General features: G+C 41.2%; 2 protein-coding genes across 4 annotated transcripts in view; one reads left to right on the top strand and one right to left on the bottom strand.

The window, feature by feature from the left end:
• Window positions 1-7,362, top strand: part of LOC134008647 (atlastin-2-like) — a 29,870-nt gene extending 22,508 nt beyond the window's left edge. Inside the window, exons 8-14 of one of the 3 annotated variants that reach the window (XM_062448128.1) lie at window positions 645-783; window positions 863-990; window positions 3,356-3,412; window positions 3,603-3,674; window positions 4,469-4,900; window positions 5,341-5,355; window positions 5,488-7,362. In XM_062448128.1, coding sequence (XP_062304112.1) covers window positions 645-783; window positions 863-990; window positions 3,356-3,412; window positions 3,603-3,674; window positions 4,469-4,900; window positions 5,341-5,355; window positions 5,488-5,598 — 954 coding nt within the window. In that variant the 3' untranslated portion in view covers window positions 5,599-7,362. The remainder of the gene's footprint in view (window positions 1-644; window positions 784-862; window positions 991-3,355; window positions 3,413-3,602; window positions 3,675-4,468; window positions 4,901-5,340; window positions 5,356-5,487) is intronic. The other 2 variants (XM_062448130.1, XM_062448129.1) reach the window with 2 other exon arrangements.
• Window positions 7,363-10,557: 3,195 nt separating this feature from the next.
• Window positions 10,558-19,316, bottom strand: eif4a3 (eukaryotic translation initiation factor 4A3). Its single transcript, XM_062448253.1, has 12 exons — window positions 19,034-19,316; window positions 18,410-18,482; window positions 18,240-18,306; window positions 18,069-18,131; window positions 17,830-17,962; window positions 13,101-13,181; window positions 12,830-12,971; window positions 11,816-11,954; window positions 11,446-11,561; window positions 11,174-11,281; window positions 10,909-11,036; window positions 10,558-10,765 (listed from the first exon to the last, which is right to left on the bottom strand). The coding sequence occupies exons 1-12, from the start codon at window positions 19,185-19,187 to the stop codon at window positions 10,749-10,751; spliced, it is 1,221 nt and encodes a 406-aa protein (XP_062304237.1). The 5' UTR covers window positions 19,188-19,316; the 3' UTR covers window positions 10,558-10,748.
• Window positions 19,317-20,160: the final 844 nt, after the last annotated feature.

Genomic DNA, 20,160 nt, shown 5'->3' with positions numbered 1-20,160 from the left:
AAGTATGACGTGTACAGCTAGTTGCAAGCGTGCACGAGTCTCGGAGCTAGGAAAAAGGCGAGCCAGTGTTCTACGCTAGACCGGAATAGCCGGAACTGGAAAGATGGCGCGGTCCATTTCGCGCTCTCGCTTGCCTCACTGTGCCACTGAGCACTTTTCATAGCAATGAATGGGGATGCCATCTTGGAAGACAAAAGTAGCTGTGTCTACTATTATATAAGTCTATGGTTCCCCAGAAAAGGAGATGGGGAGGCTCTACTGGCGAGCGACACCATTACACCTGTTACACTCACATTAGGGGCTGAAGCAAGACATTTGGGCTCAAGTCACTTCACAATGACTTTGGAATAAGAGTTGTCATTGTCCCGTGACATGTGACACGGGGATGTGCTAAGGGTCTGGTAGAAAAGGAAATCTTGACTCATTGAGCCAATCGGCAACCTAACTAGCCCCTGATGCCAGTTGATAATACTTTTTGTTGTGGTGATTAATTTAATTATCATTTGATGTTATCCTGCATCCAAGTCTCCACTTTTAATTTTTTATTTACATGGACCTAACTTTTATGGTGTGTGTGTGTGTGTGTGTGTGTGTGTGTGTGTGGGGGGGGGGGGGTACTTTTTGTTCTTGTCTCGTGTGTCTAGGTCAAACAGAACCAGCACGAAGAGCTGCAGAACGTGAGGAAGCACATCCACTCCTGCTTCTCCAACATCAGCTGCTTCCTGCTGCCCCACCCTGGTCTGAAGGTGGCCACCAACCCCCACTTTGATGGCAGACTAAGGGGTAGGATCAGGTCCATTGCAAGTTGAACATCAACGGGTGATTTTAATTTTTTGTTACATGTTTTTTAAACCTTTCATAGATATCGACGGTGAATTCAAGACGGAACTTGTGAATCTTGTGCCAACTCTGTTGTCGCCGGATAACTTGGTGGAGAAAGAAATAGGAGGATCGAAAGTCACTTGCCGAGACCTTGTACAGTATTTTAAGGTAAGTCGTCAACTGTTTGATTTATAATATTGGATTTTGCAACATGATTACTCTGCCTTTTTAATACCGTATTTTTCTGAAAATAAGCCGCATCGTGTACAAGCAGGGGCAAGTAGACATGAGGGCAAATGAGGAATTGCCAAGACCTGATGGCCGTCAAAGCCAATTAAATGGATGGTCCGAGGAGAATGAGTGGAGAGTTGGTGAAGGGTCCTGGTGAGTTGCTATCATTTAGCAACGCAGCAACGATCTCTGGAGCTAGTCTACGAACAGCAGTGCAGTCCAGTCCCCTCATCAATTTCACCAAGTTTCATGTCTCCATTTCAAACCCTCTAGCGCCACCAATGGGTCAAATTTGAAGGTGTGTTTACACAATTTACTTTTGAACCACATGCCTCATTTTCGAAAATGAGGTATCGTCGTATTCCCTGGATCAAGACGAGTCCAACGCAGGCTATGAAGTCATACCCAGTTATATAGATTCTCCGCCTTTTGAATGTTAAGGAAAAGCGTTTTTTCGCACCTCCTCCTACAGTTTTTGTTGAATCTTCTTCAAAATTGCCACATATGATCTTCAGACCAAGCCTCACAAAAGTTATTATATGGATTTTTGATTTTCAAAATAGTTTGTTAGTTACAGCCAATCAAATTGATGTGGCCGCCATTTTGATTGAATGACTAAAGTTTTTTCGCTATCTCTCCTATAAAGTTTGTCCAATCTTCACCAAATTTGGCACAGATCATCTTCAGACCAAGCCTCACAAAAGACATCACATGGCGTTTTGATTTTCGCAACCGTTTGTTATTTACAGCCAATCAAATTGAGCAACTGATCTGGAAAAAGGGAAGTGAGGTCATATCTTAACCAATCTTTGACGCAATGACTCCAAACTTGGTGTATGGACTCAGGACCCTCTTAAGAGGTCTGAGACAGGCAATGTCATTTGAACTCAAGGTAACACTACAATAGGCAGGATTGTGTGTTGACCAATAACGGTTGATTTGTTTGTCTTATTTAAGTGATTCATTTGGCTTGTGATATCTTAGTAGATCCGGTGTCTGACCCATGTTAACTTGTGATACCAGCCGAATTGATGTGCCGCCATTTTGAATGAATATAACAATTTTTCGCTACCTCTCCTATAAAGTTGTCCAATCTTCACCAAATTTGGCACAGATGATTTTCCTCACAAAAGACATCACATGTTTTTTTGATTTTCTAAACCTTTTGACTGGAACAGCCAATCAGTCGTCAACCAAGCCACCATAAAAGTGAGGTCATATCTCAGCACCTCTTTACTGCATTGACACCAAATTTGATATAAGGACTAGGGACCCTGTTTTAAAGAGGTCCAATAGGTCATGCCATTTCACCTCTAGGTGGCGCTGCAATAAGCAAAAATTTGCACCAATTATCACAAACGTTTTCACATGGTTTTTGATTTTCAAAACAGTTTTTACGGTAAAGCTGATCAAAGTTGGCGATGAAGCCGCCAAAACAGGAAGCGAGATCATATCTCAGGAAAGATTTTCTGAATTGACATCAAACTTGGTAAAGGTGCTCGGGACCCTCTTCCAAAGAGGTCCACAAAAGGTTGTGTCATCTGACCGCTAAGGGGCGATTCCCTGACGCATGTTAACTTGTGATACCAGATGAATTGATGCGGCCGCCATTTTACGTAAAAAAAAAAAAAAGGTTTTTCCCTATTCCTCCAACAAAATCAAGAATTTCACCAAATTTGGCACAGATTATCTTCAGACCACAATCACCTTGACATGTCAACATGGGACTGAATTACAGCTGTTTAAACTTGGGCCAAATCTGACAACCGCTTGCCAGTTGAAAAACTGCTTATATTTTTACACAGTAACTGAACACAGTAATTTCCAGCACTGACAATAGCTCACTAGGATAAATTGGTGTCCTCACAAGGGCAACGTTAAGAGGTTTGAATCCAGCCAACGAGCCTGCCATGTCACTGGTTTTCTGTTTAGCGAGACTGTAAGCCACTGCAAAGGAAGCCAGGTACAACGCAGTCGCTAGCTACCTGTAGTCAAGCTGTATATAGTCATGGCAATCCTCACTCAAACTATCAAAATTATTTTAAATTTTCGAAACGGTTTGATCTGGTACAGCCAATCAAAATCTTCGGCAAAGCCGGCAAACGGAAGTTGGGTCGTATCAGCAAATCTTTGATGGATTCAAAGCTGCATTTACTCAGAACCCTGTTCTGAGGATGTCTAAAAAAAAAATTGTTCATTTTACCTGCTTGGCCACCTCATTGCTGCTTGCAGCTATTTTTCAGTTTTTGAACGGCTTGTTTTTAAACTTACGATTAACTATTGGATTGTTTCTCTGGATTAGGCATACATGAAAATATACCAAGGTGAGGAGCTGCCTCATCCCAAATCAATGTTGCAGGTAATGAACAAGAAATATATAATCAAACAACCATTACCATTTCGGTGTTAAAACATGAAACAGGATTTGGCGTATTATTACATTAATTTAAATCCTGTTCTGAGAACCCTTTGTGACTTATTCAACCTGGTGAAAACATAGATGTATATAGATATGGGTGAAAAGGCTTCTATTTTCTTGCCATAACTAGGCAACAGCTGAAGCCAACAACCTAGCAGCTGTAGCTGGAGCAAAGGACATCTACAACAAAGGCATGGAACAGGTAATTGTACAATTTACTTCTGCTGTTATATTTTTATTTTTTAAACCATGATATTTATTTATTTTTATTTATCTTAGGATTTGTAAGCAGGCAAAGAAGTATTTAACACTTTTTGGCCTAAAATATATTCACCACGATTAGAGAGATTCAATTGTTCAGTGTTCATTTAGAAAGTAATTAATCATTTTGTGTTCATGGTCATTCGGTGGTGAAACTGACAAGGAGAATGTGAAAGTGGCAGTGTGACAGCCTTGTGTAACCCCTCAAACCTTGAAGTTGTACTCTGACAATCTTATAGGAGGGATCATATAGAAATGGCTCCCCCTAGTGCTGTAACATTATACCACAAGTCTACGTATGGGACTGAGATTGACTGATTAGTGGACTTGCTTGCTGTAAAAACATACACTGTCACAATAAACAGCAAGTGTTTGGAATCACTGGTTCATGGCTTTATCAAGAATAGTCTTTAGACGAAAGACGATTTTAAATGTGTTTTTAGTACCTACTGTGTTGCTGGAATATGTCCATTTGGACTGTTCTCTGGTAAGCATAAAGGTGACAATGCAGCTGCATCCAAAACTCCCTGAAGAGATTCAGCCAAGTGTTTTTGGACTAACAATGTTTTTTAACTGCTTTGGGAGACAGTAGAACCATCAGTCCCTTGTAACCTTTACAAATGTATAAGGAGTAGGGTCCAAGTGCTTATAAGATGACTTTGTAATTAAGTGTTTGAGCGTACACTAGTATCCCCCCACGAACCCAAAACTAACCCTACCTCCACCCTCCGGCAGGTGTGCGGCGGAGACGAGCCTTACATGTCTCCGGTTGAGCTGGAGCGTCGCCACGACGACCTTAGGCAGGCGTCGGTGCGGCACTTCAGTTCGGTGAAGAAGATGGGTGGCGAGGAGTTCTGCCGACGCTACCAGGAGCAGCTGGAGGGCATGCTCGACGAGGCCTATGCCAACTTCACCAAGCACAACGACGGCAAGAACATCTTCTACGCGGCACGCACGCCCGCCACGCTGTTCGCCGTCATGTTTGCCATGTACGTGGCATCACTCATCACCGGCTTTGTGGGCATCAGCTCGGTTGCGACCCTGTGCAACCTGGTGATGGGCATGGCTCTGGCGGCGCTGTGCGTCTGGGCCTACGCCAAGTACTCAGGGGAGTTCCGCGAGGTGGGCAGCGTCATCGACCAGGTGGCCGAGACCTTGTGGGAGCAGGTGGGTCTGGTCAGTTTGGAATGCGGCGTGTGTTCGGAGAAGGACATCTGCATGTGTCCACTTCCATGTCTATTTGAGAATCTGCTTTTCATTTGATGTCACCAAATAAGATGATGGGTTTATCTTCCTTTCCTCTCACAATGGGGATTGCGTGCCCTTCTTTTTTACTGGTGATTATCTGCTCCTGCATCTCACCCAGTCTACGTAGACTCTTGTTCAAAGCACTTGCTCGCATTCACACCTTGTTTCAGTTCACTTGATTTGTTTCCTCCTCTCTGTGACCATAAGTGATTCACCAATCTGCTCTTCAGATCATAGAGGTTTACCCATTTACTCCAAACCCCTTTCAACTTCTGTGTGATATTTCCTCTCTTTTCCACCTCTAATTTATACCACACTTTCTCTCTCTCTCTCTCTCTCTCCCTTTTGTGCTTGCGTAGAGGACTCCCCGAAAGGTGAGCCAGCCATCTGGAAAACACAGGATGACTTGTAGCTCGGCTATTCATTTTTGTGTGTGTAAACAAAACGGTGTTTAAATCTCTCTCCTAACATAACGCCGCCACCCCCCCTACCCTCCCTCCTTCCAGGTGTTTTCCAAACTCTTTGAGGTGGCAAGAAGTCGAGTCACACTGGGCGCCTTGATACCAGCCCAGAGAACGAGACTGGCCTCCAACAACAATGTCAAGAAGAAAAACTAGCTGCGCCTACTGTCCTTCTGCTCAATTTCAGATTACAATTTTTAGGACTATAATAATATATTATAAATATTTCTCTCCCCCCCGTAGATCATGGTTCCCATGCCATGCTGGTCTAGATTAAAATATATATATAATTGTACACTTGGTTCACAGCAAATGTAGAATACAGGTTGGCACTTTGTTTTTTTAATCTTTTTTTTTTAATAGTCATTCCATTTTCTGGGGATGGTTTGGGTGGGATTTAGGGTTGTATAATAGAGGGAGGGGAGGTCAATATTGTTGTACTTAAAACCACAAAAATCACAGGTGGCGCGTCTGTCGTCATCCGTTTCTGTTGGCTGAGTGAACAACATGATTGTGAATGAATGTTCCCATTTACCTCCTTTCTGTACTTGTTTTGTTGTTGCCTGCTGTCTACTGTGTTTTTTCCCATCCCATCCCATCCCCCCCCCCCCCTCTTTGTCTGACGCCTTCCTTTCTCTTTCTCTCCTCTTTGTGTTCCTCACACGGCTGTTTCTCTCCAGGTGTTGAAGCCTCTAATGTGATCCTCCATGTACTGATCGCTTAGACTGACTGTGTTCAACTCCTTGAAATTGCCTGGGTGAGCAGGTGTCGCAGCACACAAAGTTAAAGACTTAACTGAGCGGCCATGGTGTGGCGCTCGTAGTACCAAAGTTTACAGCTTTACCCCATGTTGTCTAATTGGTCTTATCCCTTGGCCCACTCTTAAACAGTGGTGCCCAATGATGGGAAGGCATTGTGAGCAGACCCCAACTACTTCCTCCCTGATCGGACTGCTGATTGGATACGTGTGTGTCCCGTTAGACTATGGAAAGGTGTCCTCAGAACGGTTTTGCTGTAGTTTGTGTGTTTTGTCTGGGTTAGGCCACTTTTTCTATATAACTATTTAAATATAACTATTTGCTGTCAAATGTTTTTCTCTGACCAGCTTTTTTGTTTCTTTGCTTCTATTTCTCAAGTGAATGGAAATCAATGTTAGAATCAGTTGGCGTTTTTAAAGATGCCGCATTATACGCTTTGTTCTCTTGATATTTTCCACCACTACATAGACCTACCCACAGAAGTAAACACTACTCTTTAAACCGCATCCCCATCCACAATATTGCTGAGTTCGAAATCGACCCTTTACCCTGTAGATCGGAGACCTCTGAACTGGCTTCAGCAATGGCATCAATTTTGCCCTCTTATTGGCTAGGATAGTTTAGCAACTTGCCGTTCTTGACCTCAAACAGACGTGGGTCTGATTGGGTAATGTCGATTCTCGGGGGTCCATTTCAGAATTTGGCATACGTGTCACAACCAGCTGCTTTTAAGGTGAATCATTGTGTATATTGCCCTTAAATTTTTGAACTTAGAACTATCATGTTTTTTTTTTCTTTATTCCATCCAGACCATTACCGCCAATGTGTGCTGTTTTGTACAGTTTAGTTTTCTAAAACTCATCATGGGGCATGTGTATTAAATATACATATATAAATAAATTTTCTATACCTTTTTTGTAGCTGGAAGAACAATGGTTTCGTGGTAGGCCACTGTGCAGTTACTGTATGTAAAGGAATGCTTTTGTGATGTGTACATGTCAATAAAATCATTTTTATATATATTTGTAATCTACATTGAGCACTGCAATTCCACCCCTGCTGGCAAAGAATGTTTATAATCTTATTTAGTCTTTTGTTGCATTTTAAAGTTATTTTCGTTAATTTATTTTTCAATACAAGATTAAAACAATCTCCAACAATACCGGAAGTGTTGTCTCCAAATTAGAGGGTTCAATTTCTGGGAAAAGTAAGTGCTTGTGGCTGCTGCAACTAGGGAAGTTTATTCAACTTCAAATTAGAGGGTTCAATTTCTGGGAAAAGTAAGTGCTTGTGGCTGCTGCAACTAGGGAAGTTTATTCATCACTACATCACCTCCAAACCTATTTCAATTAATATCAAATACATATATGTATGTGTACCCCTCTTGCAATATGTTGTGTACTTGTCTATCTAGAGGTCCAGATAGACAAGTACACAACATATTGCAAGAGGGGTACACGCAAACATGCATACATACTGACTACCACATATTGCATAAAGGGAATGTACAAAACATACATACAAATGTCCATATTGTTCAAACATTTGGTACACTTACATTTTCGTGCTACTAAACGACATACTGACAACTGAGTATGCAATATACATTTGAGGCTTTTTATTTAACGATCATTTTGCTACCTACATGGCTCAAAATGGTTGGAAAGATGCTTTTGATCCCTTTTTTTTCTTCAAGAATTATGTAACCAACGTGATATAAATACATAGCCGAACTTGATAGGAAAACCCTGACCACACTGTCAAATCATGAAGATGTAGACATCTTTAAAGTGTGATAAAAATAGAAATATGTAGCTGATCATTTCAGATTTATTTAGGACAGATCAGTGAAGATGGACATGGATTTGAACACCGTGGTAAGGCCTCAGATAACATGATACAGACACACCAGGCCCCAACACAAAATGTAAACGTTAAAAATAAACATTTTAATTCTAAATGCAGGGGGCCCGAGTTGCCCACCAGATAAGCGTGTGCACCATGTAGTCTAAGGCCACAAAATCTTGGCCTTGGCTAAAAGCCTGGCTCAGCTGGGCTTGAATCTGTGTGGGGGGCCCCTGCATGTAAGAACCTCCCCTTCATGCTTTCTGCCATACTCTCAAATAAAACATGAAGATGCTGAAAATACATCTTTAAAGTGCTTTTTTAAAAGATACATTTTAAGTTTGCAGAATATTTTTTATTTACTTGGAACAGATCAATGAAGATAGAAGATGCCATGTAAGTTGAGTGAGGCCTCAACTTACAGCTACGAGGGCCCTAATATGATTACTTTCATGACTACCACTACAATATCTCCCAGGAGACAGCAGAGAAGTTGGCCATTATAGCTTGTGCCACTAATAAAACAAAGTGGGATGTTTTAAAGATACATTTGAATTCTAAATGAAGGCTACTGTACTGACTTTTACTGTAGGCTTTATTGGTAGCATGCACCGGTTTGTGATGTGAATGTATTAGTTTGCTAGCGTTAGCAGCAAAAACCATAAAACGTAAATATTTCCGAAACCATACAACAGAACCTGCCACAACGGGAACAAGACACATTTCATGTCTGTGTAGTGCAAAAACTGATGGACGAGTTAGGGTGTCTATAATATGAAAGATAACAGTAGTGTGCCTTACTGAGAGCAAGCACACCAATAAGAAAATACCCCTATTTATGCCAGTCAGTCTTGGAATGGCCTAATCCAAAAGTCATGTTTAGTTGACCTGTAAAAATAGCCCCAGTTCCGAGGTTAGTTACCAAATTGTTAGTCATGTCATTGGTGGCCAAGCAGCAAAGCCACCTTAAGTGTTTTACCTTTTCTTCTTATTATTATTATTATACATTATTATACTTCTTCCGCCATGGGAGTCTATGGCAGCCCCTGGTCAGAAGTTGTGAAATTTGGCACACTCTTTGGGGCCAGTCCCCTCATCAATTTCACCAAGTTTCATGTCTCCCATTCGAACCCTCTAGCGCCACCAATGGATCAAAGTTGAAGGTGTGTTTACACACGTTACTTTTGAATCATATGCCTCATTTTCTTAGAGGTATTGTTGGATTCCCTGGGTAAAGACGAGTTCAACGCACTTCATGACGTCATACCCAGTTATATAGATTCCTCACCATCTTGAATTTTAAGTAAAAACTTTTTTTGCTACTCCTACAATTTTTTTTTGCTACTCCTCCTCCAAGCCTCACACAAGTTATCCCATGGAGTTGTCAGTTTTCCCAACCGATTGTTAGTTACAGCCAAATTCAGCAACTGATCCGGAAAAAGGGAAGTGAGGTCATATCTCAGCACATCTTTACTGCATTAACACCAACATTTGGTATAGGGACTAGGGACCCTGTTCTAAAGAGGTCCAAAATAGATCATGCCATTTCACCTCTAGGTGGCGCTGCAATAAGCAAAAATGTCAAAGATCAAACATCGCCGATCAAACTTGGTACCCTGTTCCAAAGAGGTCCACAAAAGGTTGTGTCATCTAACATCTAGGCCCTAGATGTTAGATGACACAACCTTTTGGGGGTGATCCCGTGTCTGACATGTTAACTTGTTATACCAGCAGAATTGATGCGACCGTCATTTTACGTTTTATAAAAGTTTTTTCCCTATTCCTCCAACAAAATATATCCAATATTCAGCAAATTTGGTAAAGATTATCTTCAGACCACAATCACCTTGACGTCAAAATAGGACTGAATTGCAGCTGTTTAAATTTGGGCCAAATCTGACAACCGCTTGCCAGTACAAAAACTGCTTATATTTTTACACAGTAACTGAACACTAATTTCCAGAACTGAGAATAGCTCACTAGGATAAATTGGTGTCCTGGCAAGGGCAACATAAGAGGTTCAAATCCAGCCAAAGCCAATGAGCCTGCCATGTCACTGGTTTTCTGTTTAGCGAGACTGTAAGCCACTGCAAAGGAAGCCAGGTACAACACAGTCGCTAACTACCTGTAGTCTAGCTGTATATAGTCATGGCAATCCTCACACAAACTATCAAAATTATTTTAGATTTTCGAAACGGTTTGATCGGTACAGCCAATCAAAATCTGCGGCAAAGCCGGCAAACAGGAAGTTGGGTCGTATCTCTGCAAATCTTTAGTGGATTCACATCGAACTTGCTGCATTTACTCGGAACCCTGTTCTGAAGATGTCTAAATTCTACCTGCTTGGCCACCCTTATTGCTGCTTGCAGCTATATTTTTAACTAACTGTTCATTTCACCTTGGACACCATGAAAAGGCATCAGACTTCTGATACTTTATGACTATATGCAGCATATTAAAAACTGATTTGCAGTGCGTAAAAATGTTATAGGGAAAGTAACAATCGAAAGGGCAACAAATCTTTATTTACAAAACTGATAGTACAGTAAGTATTTCCCTAAAAATACAAGTCATAACAATGAGACTTCAAAGTTCCAAAATTACTATTAATAATAAAAAAAAAAGACGCAGGAGACAGGAATTCAAACAGTAAATAAATGGGGTCCAAGCGAAATCAAAGCTGTAGATGGGTTTGTTGTCGCCTTAGATCAAATCAGCCACTGAAAGACAAGTACAAATTTTACAATTAACATTGTGTTTTGTATACAATGAGCATTCCCCCAAATTCATGTATGGACAATGTTACATTACTTTGTAAAACAGTTACCGTTTTAAGAAAAAAAGTAGAAAACTGCTGATTTACCATTCATTGGCATTTCATCGATCTGTGTTGAGTAGTACTGCTCAATATCACGGAGGATACGGATGTCATCATTCTTCACAAAGTTGATGGCCACACCTTTACGGCCGTAGCGACCTGATCGGCCAATCCTGGAATTGGAAAACATTTGTAATAAATTGCTTAATTTATTAAATATTGAAGAAAAAAAATAGCCCTGACTTGTCTGTCTTGGAGACTCACTCAATGACTGTTCCAAGAATGTTGAGAGAGGGAGTGCCGAACCTACCTGTGGATGTACAACTCTCTGTTGTTGGGCAGGTCGTAGTTGATGATGAGAGACACCTGGGGAACGTCCAGACCTCGGGCCCACACGTCTGTGGAGATCAGCACTCGGCTACACACAAGGAGAGCAACACGTTAGAAAACTTGCCTCGACCTGGGTTGTCTTCTAGGCTGTAAACAAGCCTGTGTACAAGACATTTTTTATCCTCACAAAGAGTTTGGTTCAGAGGGGGTCTCTAGCAGTAAATGCAGTGTATTTTCAATGCTGTGCGTTACCTTGCCCCAGATCTGAACTCCTTCATGATGGATTCTCTCTCCTTCTGGGGCATGTCTCCATGCATGGAGGACACAGTGAAGTTGGCCTCCCTCATCTTCTCTGTGAGCCAATCAACCTACCGTATGAAGAGTGGACAACAAATCCATTCAGATCAAGCTCATCCAATTTGACACAACACGAGAAAAAATAGAAATGTACGTTATTTTTGCCAACACCGGCACGCTGTAGATTAGAATGATTGACTATTGACACAAATTACCACATTTGTGTCAATAGAACCAACTACTGTGCTCACAGAGGATTGGTCTTACATGAGTGATATAGTAATTAGTGATATATGAATTGAAATATGACAAGAGTTTTGCAGACCTTCCTCTTGGTGTTGCAGAAGATGACAGCCTGAGTGATGGTGAGGGTGTCGTAGAGGTCACACAGGGTGTCAAACTTCCACTCCTCTCTCTCCACGGCCACAAAGAACTGCTTGATGCCCTCCAGTGTCAACTCATCACTATGGGTCACACACCATAAAAGGGTTCAGTCTTCAGGACCAAGTAATGAACACCGCACTTAATAAACCACCCATAACAGGATAAAAATAGCGACCATTTTGGTCACATATTCTCCAGAAATGTATCTGTTCGAACCGTAAAAGATGTTCTGGAGCATTTGCGCGAGTGCAAATAATCGTTATGGTGCGACCCGTTTTAATTATTTTACCAAACGTTCGCCAATTAGCCTAGTGCACAGTAGTTTATCCAACTTTACATAACCAATTAAACTTGATCTTTATGTTCTTAACTTCAATGCAGATTTTAGATTGGTTAATATTAGCTGTCACTGTGCTCTGTTGTCATATGACAGGGAGCTAACTAGCATGCAAAATAGATCTATAACAATCAGAATCAGAATGGGATTTATTCGCCATGAAAGTTTGCACAGACAAGGAATTTGCTTTGGCAGGAAGGTGCATACAATAAACATATAGGGACCTAAAATTTTAATATGTGGACAATATACTAAGGGTACTACATAAGCTAGCAGTACTAAGTGGAATTAGAATTAAATAAAATATATAAAAATATAAAAATGTTAGTTGTGGCGCTCCTTAATATGTCGGTGGGTGCTCCTAAAATTTTGCGGATGCTCCTAACTTTTAAAAGTGGGGAGCACCAGTGCTACCAAGTAAAAAAGTTTATTTCGAGCCCTGCACAAGCAAGACAAATTATTTGGTGTGGGTGTACCTCTAAACAAAACAAAACTTGTTAATTAAGAATTCCAAGTATTGAAAGTCATGTAGTGTCTTGGTGGCATTGGTTGTTCAAAGCCAATGCCCTGACAGGAAGGAGAGCTGGTGGGTGAACGACAGCGGTCGGCATTACCCACCGTTTGACCAGGATGCGGATGGGGTCGGTCATGAACTTGTTGGTCATCTCCAGAATCTCATGGGGAAGCGTGGCACTGATGAGGCACACCTGGGTGGCAGGGGGCAGGTAACGATACACGTCGTAGATCTGTTCTTTGAAACCTGGGACGGGTTGGTGAAAGGTCAAATGTCTCGCAATGCTAGTTTTGAAATGCTGATACATTGTCATTCAAGTTTCAGGATATGAGGATTGTCAATGCCTGGAGAGAATGGAGAGCTTCTGCCTTGTACCTTTGTTGAGCATTTCGTCAGCCTCATCCAGAACCAGCATCTTTATGGCACGTGTCCTCAGGCTTCTCCTGCGGATCATGTCTGAAGGGGACAGGAAACAGGAAACACTGAGTCTCACTGATAAGAAGTTTGCTGGCGACTTACATCTTTGTAATATCTTCCCTAAAGAAAAAACTATATGCATTTTCTGAATAAACAGCATTGGTCTTGTCTGCAATGATACTACAAAATACAATGAATATATTTGTCTTGAGTAGCCGTTCCATCTTTTTGCTTTTCTATGTTGATATAGAGGTAGCAAAAGACCTGGGGCCGGTTGCACAAAACACCTTAAGTTTTTTCCTTAAATGTTCCCTTAAAGGTGACATGACATGAAAACTTCACTTTAGGAGGTTATTTAACATTAATACGAGTTCCCCTAGCCTGCCTTTGGTCCCCCAGTGGCTAGAATTTTCGATCGGTGTAAACCAAGCCCTGGGGGTGTTCTTCTCCGCCTTTCAGAAAATGAAAGCTCAATTGCTCTGTTTGAAAATCTCTTACGTCACAAGGAGGAAGGTTACCTCCTCTCTCTGCTTTGCCCGCCCAGATAATCTGGCCCGCCCATAAGAAACTGAGCTACGACGGTGCAAGTGTTTTTATCCTCGAGACATGGCTTGCAAACGAACAAAGCATAACATTTGCTCAGTTTGGATGTACAAAGGAAAACAAAAATCTTTTTACAGTTCCTTCATCCGAGCCTCTGAAGACCCAGTATCTTAATTTTATTTTCTCTGGAAATGTGCCTACACAACTTCTGTTGTAGGCGCATTTGTTTTGTATGTCTGCGCCAAACACTTCAGCCACGACTGTTTCCTCAACTTGAGCTAATACAAAACTGGCCTTGCTGAAATTAAATTCTGGATCAGTACTAACTCTCCTTCGTCCAGCTACTAACCTCGGACAAGTAAGTTAACTAACGCTATATCATTTTGTAGCTTTACTGTATATGGTTACCTAGCTTGCTACCCTTAGAATGTGGCTGTAACATTAGCTCTGCAGCTAACAGCTGAGTTACTGTCGCTAATGGAAAAGTAGATAGCATCAAGTATGTGTGTGAATACACATGCTGTAACGTGAGTGTTGTACACTTCTTTGTTATTTGGATAACCGTTCTGCTGTTGGTGTTATGGCGCGCGATATCCGCCTTTCCCCTCATTGAAATGACTGAGTGTGTACCTCTGCAAACCAGGGTTATCAGATGAGAATGGGCAAATTCGTGGCATCTTACAGCAACGGGGCTACAGCCATTGCGATACATCCATTGTAAACATTAGCGCATGGTGCCGCCCCTCCGCTCCGCATTAGCATTTAAAGCTACAGACACCAAAACGGCGCATTCTGAGGAAAGTTCCTTGTGGGACTGTAGTTCTGCACCAAGGCTGAATATCGGGAAAGAGACTTCTGATACAGTATTAGGGGACCACTAAGGCCTATATAAAAGCATCCAAAAACAGCATGTCATGTCACTTTTAAGTATTTAAGGTTTTCTCCTTATCTTTGTCTTATAGGCTACTTAAGGATTCCCTTAAAGCGTAGAACGAAAGCCCTTAGCAAACAAAGTAAGGAAGAAAACTAAAAGGTACCTCTGACTTATTCTTTACCGCAACATTGCCGAGTTTATGGAGATAAATTAAGGCTATTTATGCGTCGGCTACCGCTGTAAGTAGCTAGACTCAGGCCGGTGAATGCAGAGTAACTGTTGATCTCATTTTGATTTACACAGTTAAGGCCGAATTATACTTCTCCGACTCCGTTACGGACAGACGGACGGACTCGGACGGATTGGTTGAATTTATAGTACTCTGAAGGCTGTGGGTGCTGAAAACACTTCACTGCCAGAAGAGTAGGTGGCGCTGCACTGCGAAAAGTCGGAGCAAATTTACAAATTAGCCGTTTCATCAATAAAATACGCACATTTTCAGCAACTACACTGCCCATTTCTCGTCACATTTTAATTCAGATGCTGATTTACATGTACTGTTTAGCTGAAATATGAATTGTAAAAACTTACAGCAATGGTGGTCAAAGGATTCTGTTCGTCCTGTTTATCACGGCAACCCCGCCCCCGCCCCTGACGCAAGCGGTTCTTAATACGGACCAATCACAGCCAAGGGGTATCCGTAAAATGACGGACGGACAGACGGATAGTCAGGAAAATCAGGAGGTGCACGTAGAGCTCTCCGAGGGGCTCGGAGAGGGCACGGAGAGGGAATTCCTCGTCGGAGAGGGCGTTCCCTGTCTCCGTAAAAACGGAGAAGTATAAATCGGCCTTTAGAAGTAACTCCCACTTAAACGTTACTGTGTAGCAACAAGACCTACAAGTAAAGTTGATATCACCCGTTTTATTTGACTCCCTCCTGTAATTGGTTCTCTCTTTTTTGGACATAAGTCAAATTATCATATTTAGGTTCCTCCGGTAGGAGGGAACCTATTGTTATTGTTGGTATTCTTATTATTTTTCTTCTCCTTGCGCCCCAATATCTCAAAAAGTCCATGGTCATAAATGTTCTAATTTGGCACATTGATACTACATCCAAGTGGGTACCCCCACACCAAATATGGGCCACATCGGACCATAGGGGGCGCCACAGGCCACGCCCAAAAGTCCGATTTTCAAAGTGATGGCATTTCCACCCCATTGCTCCAATTCTTCTGAAACGTGGTGGGCATGCCTCATTTTTCATGAGGAACAAAAAATCCTCAAGGACCCATAAGGTCCGCCATGATGGATTTTCCTGTACTGTGATAATTTGGGAAAACATTCAAAATTCCTCTTCTCTTGAACCAAAGGTGAAATTGACTTGAAATTTGGTACAGATATGTATCATTGACGTATTTAAAAACGTTACTTAAGGCAATTGAATCAAGTACAAAATGGCTGAAATAGGTGTATTTATGTAAATGTCCACATTGCCTCAATATATTTGTGTCACTAAATCAAATGTATTTTTGAAGGATGGTTCAAACCTAATAAGCTTTAAGGTGACATGCCTCTGAAGTACCATGCAAAGTTTCACCTTGATATGTCAACATATGACTGAATTACAGCTGTTTGAACTTGGACCAAATCTGACAATGCTCGCCACTGGAGAAACAGCTTTTTTTAATTATCCAGTTATTGAACTTTGTGTATTCCATGCCTGGGAATAGCTCAATTGGCTGAGATGTTGTGCTGGTAATCAAGGTTCAATACCAGTCAGAGGCATAGTTTTTAATTTTTTATTCTGACCAAACGGTTTCTAGTCTCCCGATAAATCCTCCGGTTGTAAAACATAGCAATGCGTGTTTATTTGAGCCCATCACAACACATCTGTTTAGCGAGACTGTGTAAACCACTGCAACACAAGCCAGGTTCACCACAGTAGCTAGCTACTTGTAGTCTACGCATGGTAGAGATAACTCTAATGGTTTTCTCTAATGAAGTCAATTGATTGTTCAGGTGGATCCCTTGCCTGTTGCACAAATTCATTTCAGTAACCTAAGCCAGGACACATTCCCACTGATGCTAGGCATGATTTAAAATTCCCTTCCATGACAAGTTATGGCACTCCAGACAACCTGTTTAAAAAAACGATGAGAAAGTTATTCTTTACAGCAGCAACCCAGTCATCTCGTTGTCCCGTTTTTATAGGAAATGTACAAGCAGTTTCAACTTAGGCTGAATCTAACAACACTTACCACAGGAGAAACAGCTTACTTTTTTTATACAGTAACTGAACATGACAATATTCAACACTGAGAATAGGGCTGGGATGGTGACCTGTAAAGTATAAGTTTGTAGGTTGGAATCCAGCCATAGTCTTTTGGCCTGTCATAATTTTGATTATCTGTTTAGTTCAACAGGATGACATCATTCTGAAATACGATGCACAATTTCATGCAATTTCACCTTGAAATGTCAACCGTTTCTTAACCTTTGTCCAAAAGCTGACCAAAGCTAATACTCTGCCCTTTCTATTCATACAATCTCAACAGTTGGTATGTAGCAGAGAGGATAGAGAGACTGACTTGTAACCTTATGCTCATGAGTTCAAATCCCCATTCAGCCTGTTGTTGGCCAAACATGAAGTAGTTTTGCTCCCTTGTTGTCCAACTCTCGATCTTCTGCAGTTTACATGTTTATAATATTTTGCCATTTTGCGAAGGAACCCGCATCGCTGCTTGCAGCTATATTTTTATTCTATTTCTTGAATTGACCGCTTCACCAAACTTCTTGAGTTTATTTTTGTTGCAATTTCGTTCTACATTCGTTGTTTTTTGTTTGCAGTTATTTGTGGATCAAATTGACTTTTTAGTATGTGTTGTATTCCTGTAGAAGCACAATATTTTCCTCCTCTGACCAATTTGGTTTTCTTGCCTTTTCCAATTTTATTTCCTTAAGTCTAGCTAGAGCTAGCTCTAGCTTTTGTAAGGTGATGCACTAGCGATACAACTGAACAAACACAGTCTCCGTGGAAAAGGTCAAATTTTACTGCTGTAAAATCACGTTCAATGTAGTAAATCCCTTAACATTTCACCTTAGCTAAGGAAACCATTTAAGGGATTCTGTGCAACACCCTTAAGTAAATCCCTTAGTTAAGGAGAAATGTACCCTTAAGTGTCATAATTAAGGAAAAAACATAGTGTTTTGTGCAACCCGCTCCTAGTTAGTGGTGCTGTCTAGTTACTGGAACCGCCAGTCTGGACTCACCAAACACTCTCCCGGGTGTCCCAGATACAACGTGCTGGCCATAGTCCAGCTTGCGGATGTCTTCACCCACGTTAGTCCCTCCGATGCAGGCATGACACTGAACGTTCATGTAGTCACCCAGCGCAAGGAGGACCTGGTGAAAGAGTCATCAAGTTGCAGAGTTGAAATGGAGTCCTATTGAAGATGTAATCCATTGCACAGGATGACATTCGTGATAAGATAGCAGGACATCCACATACCTTTTGTATCTGTCCAGCCAATTCTCTGGTAGGAGCCAGGATCAGAGCTTGAGTTTCACGCACCTGTAGAACATAAAAAATATATATATTTTAGCATATTGTGATTGGTTCCGTATTTATGAGGAAAGGTGGGCGTTTTTTTATTCATTACAATAATTACAACAAACATACCTGAATATCGAGACACTGCAGCACGGAAACACAAAAGGTAGCCGTCTTTCCAGTACCGGACTGAGACCTTAGCAAGACCAAGTGTGAAACAAATGTTGATCAGTATGGTTTCCAGTCAAAGTACTGTATAAATGAATGTGGTTGTGTTGTGTAGTTGGGCCAGGCCTTACTGTGCAATGACATCTCTGCCTTTGATGATCTGTTTGATTGCTCTCTGTTGAATGGCTGATGGTTTCTCAAAACCTAAAACAAATTAAATAATAATAATGGAATAGTTATTCACTCATTTCATGGATGCGTGTTTTCTAAAATAAGCCAAGTGCTGCTTGTTCATTTGAGCAGGATATAGATAAGTCATCGCTAAATGTTTCCCTCCTCCACAGACTTAGGTGTCTAAAAGGCTAACTGGCTAGTTGTACTTTCAATTAACAAAAATACCTAGGAGTTATTGAAGTAAATTATTTAAAGTGAAAAGCTAGTGTGCTAGTTAGTTTCCTGTCTGGTCAATATTAGCTAGCCTATAGCCAATGATATAAGTAACGTTAGCTATCAGCGACTAGCTGTCAGTTACTTAGCTTAGTGCTACACTTATAGCTTGAAAACAATGTAGCGAGAGCTTGTTAGCTACATTGATAGGCTAGCTGACTTTTGCTGTAAACGCAGAACGAGGTCATTGGCTACCATTCATAATCCAAATATTTCGCTACGATCACTGTGATTTGAATTTAACTAAATAGTCAGGGTATTCTACAAGCTCCGGGCCTGCTCTACCCAAGACAAATCCCCGAACTAACCGTAAGCGTATATCCCCCGGAGAAGGTCCTCTCGTAGGCCCATTGTGTCGAATGTAGGAGTAACATCGACCTCCTCGCTGGTCTCAAACTCGATCTTGGTCATGTCTTCCTCCTTTAGAAGTCGTTTTCTACCGGATACTGGGGCTACAGCCATGACTTTAGTGACTTTAGTGACTTTATTTCCAAAATACCACCACAAACCACAACTTCACCAGTTCACGTTCTGAGATGCGATGTCGAAAAAAGACCGCCGCATGTGTCGCTCTCGTGACGTCGAAAGCAAGGGACCAACGTATGACGTGTTGAAAAGAGGGTGGTGGAAGCATAGACGTATGTCTATGGGTGGAAGCATAGCTCCCTCGGCTTCACCTCCACGCTACGATTTCCTGCATTTTATTACAAATGTCGATGCAAATTAAATTCTCTAAACATATCAAAAGTTATACCTCCCAATATTAATTAAAAACTTAACGAAAAGTTGTTTCTCTAAAAGTACATTTATTACACATTTAAATTATGTACAGTTATAGTGATAAGATATATAAAATATGAAAAAACAACCCAACTCATTATATGCTTTAAAAGTGGTTGAAAACATGGTGATGTGCATGTGTATATATGCCTGTGTTCCAAGCAGTCCAGCAAAGTGAGATATGGATATTGATGGTGTCTGTCATTAAAACTTCCCCAACACACTTTTCTGTAAATGATCCTGAACTGAATGTTGTCAGTATTCCATTTATTCTACATAGAATCCTTGTGAATTCCACTAAAATAACGTTTTATAAATTATGCTAATGAATCTCCTGATTCATCCTCTCCTGAAATATTTTTTAACTAATTGTGGTAAGAGAATAACATCATTTTACTTAAATGCAGAACCCAAAGTAATACTTCATCAGGGGGGAAAAAACATCAAAAGGGTATTGCAAAGTGATGTATTGTACAAGTGCATTTGGTGACCCTTTTACAACTTTCAGTGAAGTATTTCTATCCTACTAGAAGGCAGTACCCAAGTAATAGACTGGGTACCCTGTCGTGCATGTCATGGGCGCATAACATCGCAAACAAGCCTTGCTTTACGTTACCATCCTAACCCCCACCCCCTTCCCTAGTTTTGATGGTTG

This window comes from Osmerus eperlanus, chromosome 22, assembly GCF_963692335.1.
Source record: "Osmerus eperlanus chromosome 22, fOsmEpe2.1, whole genome shotgun sequence".
NCBI classification, from domain to species: Eukaryota; Metazoa; Chordata; class Actinopteri; order Osmeriformes; family Osmeridae; genus Osmerus; species Osmerus eperlanus.
The sequence above is the reverse complement of the archived record's forward strand: the minus strand, read 5'-3'. Positions and strand labels throughout refer to the sequence as shown.

Coding starts and splice junctions, on each gene's coding strand:
- eif4a3 (XM_062448253.1), bottom strand. CDS start 19,187: ATGGCTGTAGCCCCAGTATCCGGTAGAAAACGACTTCTAAAGGAGGAA. Junction 18,307..18,409: donor GGCAGAGATGTCATTGCACA/GTAAGGCCTGGC, acceptor GGTCTTGCTAAG/GTCTCAGTCCGGTACTGGAA. Junction 11,562..11,815: donor TCTGCAACACCAAGAGGAAG/GTCTGCAAAACT, acceptor TTCATACGGTAG/GTTGATTGGCTCACAGAGAA.